This window comes from Mustelus asterias, chromosome 7, assembly GCF_964213995.1.
Source record: "Mustelus asterias chromosome 7, sMusAst1.hap1.1, whole genome shotgun sequence".
NCBI lineage: Eukaryota > Metazoa > Chordata > Chondrichthyes > Carcharhiniformes > Triakidae > Mustelus > Mustelus asterias.
In genome coordinates, this window is record NC_135807.1 from 108,922,391 (window position 1) to 108,931,662 (window position 9,272).

The 9,272-nt window shown below is 42.1% G+C and overlaps 1 protein-coding gene across 1 annotated transcript in view; it reads left to right on the forward strand.

Annotated features, from left to right (window-relative positions):
* The window catches only part of LOC144495895 (uncharacterized), a 207,533-nt gene extending 200,384 nt beyond the window's left edge, over positions 1 to 7,149 (forward strand). The window contains exon 11 of the mRNA XM_078216663.1: positions 5,143 to 7,149. Coding sequence (XP_078072789.1) covers positions 5,143 to 5,298 — 156 coding nt within the window. The 3' untranslated portion in view covers positions 5,299 to 7,149. The remainder of the gene's footprint in view (positions 1 to 5,142) is intronic.
* The last annotated feature ends 2,123 nt before the right edge of the window (positions 7,150 to 9,272 follow it).

Here is a 9,272-nt window from a genome sequence, read left to right on the forward strand (position 1 = left end):
CTGCCAAAGATATGGCAACAATAAAGTTTGAAGTTTAAATTATGGACTTCTTCAGGAAATCCATCAGGGAACAAGAAACTCAAAAGGCAACAATGATCATGGACCAACCCAGAACATTTAAGTTTTTGAGGACAGTTTCAAGGTTCACAGATGACTCAAAACTTGGAAGTATTATAAACTGTGAAGAGGGCAGTGTAGAACTTCAGAAGGACATAGGCAAGGGAGTTGGTGGAGTAGGCAGATAGGTGGCAGATGAAGTTCAATGCAGAGAAGTGTGAGGTGACGCATTTTGGTAAGAAGAACAACAAGACACAATATGAAATAAGATGTAAAATTCTAAATGGAGTGTAGGAGCAGAGACCTGGGTGTATATCCGAAAAATGATTGATGAGGGTAGGGCAGTGGATGTTGTCTACATGGACTTCAGTAAAGCCTTTGACAAGGCCCCTCATGGCAGACTGGTGCAGAAGGTGAAGTCGCATGGGATCAGAGGTGAGCTGGCAAGGTGGATACAAAACTGGCTCAGTCAAAGAAGACAGAGGGTAGTAGTGGAAGGGTATGTTTCTGAATGGAGGGCTGTGACAAGTGGTGTTCCTCAGGGATCAGTGCTGGGACCTTTGCTGTTTGTAATATATATATATGATTTGGAGGAAAATGTAACTGGATTGACTAGTAAGTTTGCGGACGACACAAAGGTTGGTAGATTTGCGGATAGCGATGAGGACCATCAGAGGATACAGCAGGATATAGATCAGTTGGAGACTTGGGCGGAGAGATGGCAGATGGAGTTTAATCCGGACAAATGTGAGGTAATGCATTTTGGAAGGCCTAATACAGATAGGAAATATACAGTAAATGGCAGAACCCTTCAGAGTATTGATAGGCAAAGAGATCTGGGTGTACAGGTACACAGGTCACTGAAAGTGGCAATGCAGGTGAGAAGGTAGTCAAGAAGGCATATGGCATGCTTGCCTTCATTGGCCGGGGTATTGAGTTTAAAAATTGGCAAGTCATGTTGCAGCTTTATAGAACCTTAGTTAGGCCGCACTTGGAATATAGTGTTCAGTTCTGGGTACCACACTAGCAGAAGGATGTGGAACATAGAACATAGAACATTACAGCGCAGAACAGGCCCTTCGGCCCACGATGTTGCACCGACCAGTTAAAAAAAAAAACTGTGACCCTCCAACCTAAACCAATTTCTTTTCGTCCATGAACCTATCTACGGATCTCTTAAACGCCCCCAAACTAGGCGCATTTACTACTGATGCTGGCAGGGCATTCCAATCCCTCACCACCCTCTGGGTAAAGAACCTACCCCTGACATCGGTTCTATAACTACCCCCCCTCAATTTAAAGCTGAGGCTTTGGAGAGGGTACAGAAAAGATTTACCAGGATGTTGCCAGGTATGGAGGGCATTAGCTATGAGGAGAGGTTGGAGAAACTTGGTTTGTTCTCACTCACGCGACGGAGGTTGAGGGGAGACCTGACAGAAGTCTACAAGATTATGAGAGGCATGGACAGAGTGGATAGTCAGAAGCTTTTTCCCAGGGTGGAAGAGTCAATTACTAGGGGGCATAGGTTTAAGGTGCGAGGGGCAAGGTTTAAAAGAGATGTACAAGGCAGATTTTTTACACAGAGTGTAGTGGGTGCCTGGAACTTGTTGCCGGGGGAGGTAGTGGAAGCGGATACATAGAACATAGAACATTACAGCGCAGAACAGGCCCTTCGGCCCACGATGTTGCACCGACCAGTTAAAAAAAAAACTGTGACCCTCCAACCTAAACCAATTTCTTTTCGTCCATGAACCTATCTACGGATCTCTTAAACGCCCCCAAACTAGGCGCATTTACTACTGATGCTGGCAGGGCATTCCAATCCCTCACCACCCTCTGGGTAAAGAACCTACCCCTGACATCGGTTCTATAACTACCCCCCCTCAATTTAAAGCCATGCCCCCTCGTGCTGGATTTCTCCATCAGAGGAAAAAGGCTATCACTATCCACCCTATCTAAACCTCTAATCATCTTATATGTTTCAATAAGATCCCCTCTTAGCCGCCGCCTTTCCAGCGAAAACAATCCCAAATCCCTCAGCCTCTCCTCATAGGATCTCCCCTCCATACCAGGCAACATCCTGGTAAACCTCCTCTGCACCCTCTCCAAAGCCTCCACATCCTTCCTGTAATGTGGGGACCAGAACTGCACACAGTACTCCAAGTGCGGCCGCACCAGAGTTGTGTACAGTTGCAACATAACGCTACGACTCCTAAATTCAATCCCCCTACCAATAAACGCCAAGACACCATATGCCTTCTTAACAACCTTATCTACTTGATTCCCAACTTTCAGGGATCTATGCACACATACACCTAGATCCCTCTGCTCCTCCACACTATTCAAAGTCCTCCCGTTAGCCCTATACTCAACACATCTGTTATTCCTACCAAAGTGAATTACCTCACACTTCTCCGCATTAAACTCCATCCGCCACCTCTCGGCCCAACTTTGCAACCTGTCTAAGTCTTCCTGCAAACTACGACACCCTTCCTCACTGTCTACCACACCACCGACTTTGGTGTCATCAGCAAATTTGCTAATCCACCCAACTATACCCTCATCCAGATCATTAATAAATATTACAAACAGCAGTGGCCCCAAAACAGATCCCTGAGGTACACCACTTGTAACCGCACTCCATGATGAATATTTACTATCAACCACCACCCTCTGTTTCCTATCCGCTAGCCAATTCCTGATCCAATTTCCTAGATCACCCCCAATCCCATACATCTGCATTTTCTGCAGAAGCCTACCATGGTGAACCTTATCAAACGCCTTACTAAAATCCATATATACCACGTCCACTGCCTTGCCCCCATCCACCTCCTTGGTCACTTTCTCAAAAAACTCAATAAGGTTAGTAAGGCACGACCTACCTGCCACAAAACCATGCTGACTATCACCTATCAATTCATTACTCTCCAAATAACTATAAATCCTATCCCTTATAATTTTTTCCAACATCTTGCCGACAACAGAAGTGAGACTCACCGGTCTATAATTCCCGGGGAAGTCTCTGTTCCCCTTCTTAAACAATGGGACAACATTCGCTAACCTCCAATCTTCTGGTACTATACCAGAGGCCAACGACGACCTGAAGATCAGAGCCAGAGGCTCTGCAATCACTTCTCTTGCCTCCCAGAGAATCCTTGGATAAATCCCATCCGGACCAGGGGATTTATCTATTTTCAGACCCTCCAGAATATCCTGCACATCCTCCTTATCAACTGTAATACTGTCTATTCTACTCCCTTGCAACCCAGTGTCCTCCTCAGCTATATTCATGTCCCCTTGCGTGAACACCGAAGAGAAATATTGGTTCAATGCTTCACCAATCTCCTCCGGTTCCACACATAACTTCCCTCTGCCATCTATAACTGGCCCTAAACTTGCCCTAACCAACCTTCTGTTCTTGACATACCTATAGAACGCCTTAGGATTCTCTTTAACCCTATCCGCCAAAGTCTTCTCATGTCCCCTTTTAGCCCTTCTACGGTAGTGACTTTTAAAGGGCATCTTGACAAGTACATGAATAGGATGGGAATAGAGGGATATGGTCCCCGGAAGGGTAGGGGGTTTTAGTTAAGTCGGACAGCATGGTCGGTGCAGGCTTGGAGGGCCGAAGGACCTGTTCCTGTGCTGTAATTTTCTTTATTCTTTGTTTTTCTTTGTTCTATATGTGCATAGGTCATTGAAAATGGCTGGACAGGTGGAGAGAGCAATCAATAAAGCAGTTAATAAAACATAGTATTCTGAGCTTTATTAATGGGGACATAGAGTACAAGAACAAGGAAGTTATGCTGAACTTACACAAGACACTAGTTATAGCTGGAATATTGTGTACAGTTCTGGGTGCCACACTATAGGAAGGGTGTGAACGCAATGAAGAGAGTGCAAAAGAGGTTTACGAGAATTGTTCCAGGTATGAGAAACTTCAATTATGAGAATAGATTGCAGAGGTTGGGACTGTTCTCCTAGGAGCGAAGAAGACTGAGAGGAGATTTGATAGAGATGTTCAAAATCATGAGGGAGCTGGACAGAGTAGATGGGGATAAACTGTTCCCACTCGTAAAAGGATCAAGAATGAAAGGGCGTAAATTTAAAGTGGTTTGCAAAAGAATCAAATGTGATGTGAGAAAAAACATTTCAGATGAGCAGTTTGGATCTGGAATACACTGCCTGAAATGTGGTGGAGACAGGTTCAAGTGAGGCATTCGAGTGTACATTAGGTGATTACTTCAGTAGAAAGAATGTGCAGGGGTATGGGAAAAAAGCAGGGGAATGGCACTAAGTCATGATGCTCATTTGGAGAGCCAGTGCCGACATGATGGGTCAAATGACCTCCCTCTGCACCATAACAATTCTGTGATTATCAACGACAATGTCTATTTACGTTTAGCAAATTTAACAGCATGCTTTTAAAAAACAGTTTGTCGGATAAAATGAAAACCTTTTAACTTGGCTTCATTGGACAGCTTAATTATATAACACGAGTTAATTTTTAAAAACTGACAAAGCCTAATAGTCATTGTTTAATATGCCATATCTGGAGCAAACTAACATTGATAGAAGTTATATAAAAGACATGACTGACACCTTCACTTTTATTAAACTCTTCGAGTTTTCCATTATTATATGTGACTTCTGACGATGTATCAGTGATCTGAAAGTCATCAAAATCAAGTCTGAAAACTTAGGGTATATTAAATTTTAATAATTGTGAAAAAGGCACTTCTTGCAAATGTAAGTGTTTAAAATTCTATATTATTGATTAGAAAAATGTGAAAAAATGTCACTCAGTGGGAATTATACATCATAGGTCTCCAGGTAATGTGAATGAGAAGGATGAATAAATGATAGACTGTGCGATTTATGCCTCATAATTTCAGTGGAAGAGCACCAGCGACTCTAGAAAACAGTGTGAATAAGTTTGTGTCCTGCCAAACACCCCGATTATCTGCAGTTTTATATCAGCTTAAATGTTGAATTTATTGCTGTTATAATCCAATTCTGATTATTCAGTCTTGGTTATAGACAACGCCTGTTTAACTTTGTGTTTCTTTTGAACATTTACTGCAGGTTGTGACCCAGTTTCAGCAACAGTTCATTACACAAGGTTATCCCTCTGCCAAATGGATCAAAATGAAAGGAACAGACAGACGGATGATCTACAGAAATCCCAAAGATGTTGCAAAACAGTTAAAGAAACTAATCAATAAAAGGAAAATCAAATAAGAGCGTCAGTAACTCTACAACACGATTTTGTAGACTCTCACTCATGTTTGGAGGCTTCTGTATATTTTACTATATCATCAGGAATCCATAATAATTGAAGTTTATTAGCTAAGGTGACATAATGCAGAACTCACAAGCACCCAATTCACCCAATACTGTTGGGTGAATTAGCAAAGGATTTCTCTCGTTTGTTTGCTAAACATTGTACATTGGAAAATTGAGGCAGTGAATGAGAGAACACTACAGAAATTCATATTTCATATGTTTAATTTGAAAGTGGCATTCTCTTGTGCAGATATATACAAGTTTACTCTTGTTGTAAGGGCATAATGATGGCTTATATTTTAAAATGTATTTACAGCCTAGCGATTCCTCCTGATTTGCACTCAGTTAAATGCATAATCTAGGCACAAGCAAGCTAATTTTGCCTAAAAGATAGTAAAATAAATAAAGGGTGGAGGTGAGTAATATGCAGAAGTACAAAGCTTTTAACAGTGATTTTTTTGGATGCCTCCTTTCAACCCTGTTTCCAAAAGAGTTTCTGTCCACAAAACTGGCCACCTTGAGCTCCGAGATTCAAATTTTCTCCGACTGTGCTTCTTTCGGGCTTCTTGGAGAGTTTGAGTGGTTTCCCTAACTAGTGGTGAGGAGCCCCATTTCTTCAGGTCAGTTGGGATGGGAATTCTGTGTCTCTTTTGTACTGTCACAGTGATAAAAAGCAAGATCCCTACTCATTCCACTGGCCACAAGGTTTGGGACCTCACAAATTAACATTTCATGGCCATTCTGCCATGACTATTTACATGTTCTCGGGTGGGAAAAGCAGAGTGTAGCCCGCCAACTGCCTTGCCGAGTTTTCCTGCTATATTTTCGAACCCTTTGTGAAAGAAATGGAAGAGGTGGGTCCTATGACATCATATTGCCCCCCCAGCAATTTAGGGATTCCTATTACGTCATTGGTGGAGACAATCGAGCAGGGAAAGCCAGTCAGCATAAAAGCCGTTTTGAGACTCCTATTCGATTCTCCGCCCCCTCCACTGTTCCCACCCCCAAAAATGAGAGCTTAAAAGCTCCCCCACTGAATTTCGTACCTTTGCTGACATAGTCATATCATTCATTTTATTTACCTCACAGTGCCAGGCACCCAGGTTCAATTCTGGTGTCGAGTCACTGTCTGTGAGAGTTTGCACATTCTCCCTATGTCTGCATGGGTTTCCTCCGGGTGCTCCGGTTTCCTCCCACACTCCAAAGATGTACGGATTAGTTGATTGGCCATGCTAAATTGCCCCACAGTGTCAGGATAAGCAGGGTAAATGCGGGGTTACAGGGCCTGGACGGGATTGTTGTCGGTGCAGGCTTAATAGGCCAAATTGTCGTCTCCTGCACTGTAGGGATTCTCTGATTCTATGATTTGCAGTAGTTGGGATTACTGATGAAGCAGTGTGTACCACAGCCCAGACCCGCCTTTTCACTGTGCATATTCCTGAGGAACCAATTATTCTGATGTGCCAAGCCTCAACATCATTGAGGAGAACTTTAATCCTCGGCAGAATTAAAGGTCATGTTGCAGGAAACATTGTTACAGATGCTTATGATGTCAGTCATCTGCAAACTGCACAGCGTGGTTGACTCTCAACTGCCCTCCAAGGACAACTAAGGATGGGCAATAAATGCTGGCCAGCTAGAGATGCCCATGTCTCACGAATGAATGCAAAGAAGTATGACATCCTGGGAATGAGACGCATTGACTAATGTTTACTGGTGAAAAAGTTTCTCGTAATATTTTTGAAATGATGACATGCTGCTACTTAAAAGTTTGCCCAAATTAAATAAACTTTACAATTAATTTTTAGATGAGTTTTTTTTGTAATTCTACTTCCATTTCTGAAGTTACACTTTTTATCTTAAAACAAAATTGTGTAAGTGCTGGAAATACGTATCAAGTTGGGATCAAAGCAAATTACTGCAGATACTGGAATCTGAAACGAACAGAAAATGCCTCCTTCTGTATTGTCGGGTTCTATGAAGAGGTTGGCTGGGGTACAGGGAGAACTTCCTGCTTCTCTTTGAAAAGTGCTATTCACATCCAGCTGAACAGGCAAATGGGATCTCTCTCTCAGCACTGCAGTGTTGTCATATCCTAAATTATATGTTCAAGTCATGGTATAGGGCATGATCCATGACCTGACTTAAAGACAAGAGAATTACCACTGAGTTAACACATCACTTGTAGGAGTAATATGCGTCTTATTTCTACCCTATTCAAAATTGTAAAATGAGGAAAACCTAATGTCTAAATAGATTATTGCATGTCAGCAGTTACATATTCTGTTGTCAGTGTGACTCACAAAACTCCAGAGTGATACTTCTACTGAGCTGTGATTGGAGGACTTGGGGGCGAATTTTCCCATTCCGCCTGCCACGGGAATCGTAACGGGCGAGGGGCGGACCATGGAAAGGTCCGTTCACTTCGGGCAGGATTTTCTGGTCTTAGGGTGAGCGCGACTGGAAAATCTTGCCCTTGGTGTCACTTTTGAGTCTCTGGTATAACTGGCGCTACCTCTGAATTAGATGTGTGGTGGGAAATGGGGGATTTGTGGGATCGGGTGAGCAAGAATTTTGTTATGGCTTCTTGCCACAGCTTCAGCAGGTCTGTGAGGCTAGGGAGCAATCATGAAAGTTTGAAAATACTGCTTTCTGTTGTCAAAGGCAGTACAATTCTTTGCTCTGTCTTTAAAGCGACCTGGGAGTTCCAGAATTCTCAAGATAGCATGAATTAACTCTTGACGTAAAAGGAATAATAATAATCAAGGTACTGCAATTCTGGGTAAGAAAGAAAAATGTTTCAGATTCATTCCTGTTGTTTTCTCTCTTCAGTTCAGTAGGGAAATTGACTTGTTCCTTTTACATAGCACACTTGCACAAATAAATTGTGTGTTTCTCACTGGGAAAATAAATACATTGCGTGGACTATCAAGGGGCTTTCTGTCTCTTCAGTCCTCTCCTCAATTCAGAGTGCAGTTTATTATTGTGAATATTTAAGAAATGTATAAGTTGGAAAAGATTAAACATATTTGCCTTGTTTACTTAGAATCTGCAATAGCGCTTATTATTAGTCAAATGTTCTATTTAAATAAATACTTTTAAATACAGTTCTTTGTTTCAGATTCCAGCATCCACAGTCATTTGGTTTTAGTTTTAAAGGCAAATTTTATTCAGAGACACTTTGTAAAATGTAATAGAATTAATTGCTATTCAACATTTTTTCCTGATTGTTTCAGGTTCTCTATTCAACAAAAATAAAAGAAACACACTTGTGAAAAATTACTTGGGGCATGTGACAAAAGTAATCAGGTACACATCTGATATCCAGTATTTGCCAATTAAATAACCCTGTCAACATTGCTAGAAAAAAATATGCAAGGTACAAAATTAACCTCAGGAAAATTTGAACAGTTTGAACTTGCAGGCCCAATTGTAGATCAGTTATTTTTGATTTGCTATGTATAAATATATATAAAAAGATATATATGTATACTATATATATATATAATATATATATAATTAAATATTAAAGGTGCTATGAGGCAGCAGTGCTAACCATGCTACCCCTTCATAACGGCGGCACGGTAGCATAGTGGTTAGCACTGCTGCTTCACAGCTCCAGGGTCCCGGGTTCGATTCCCGGCTCGGGTCACTGTCTGTGTGGAGTTTGCACATTCTCCTCGTGTCTGCGTGGGTTTCCTCCGGGTGCTCCGGTTTCCTCCCACAGTCCAAAGATGTGCGGGTTAGGTTGATTGGCCAGGTTAAAAAATTGCCCCTTAGAGTCCTGGGATGTGTAGGTTAGAGGGATTAGCGGGTAAAATGTGTGGGGGTAGGGCCTGGGTGGGATTGTGGTCGGTGCAGACTCGATGGGCCGAATGGCCTCCTTCTGCACTGTAGGGTTTCTATGATTCTATAACAGATTCCAGCAT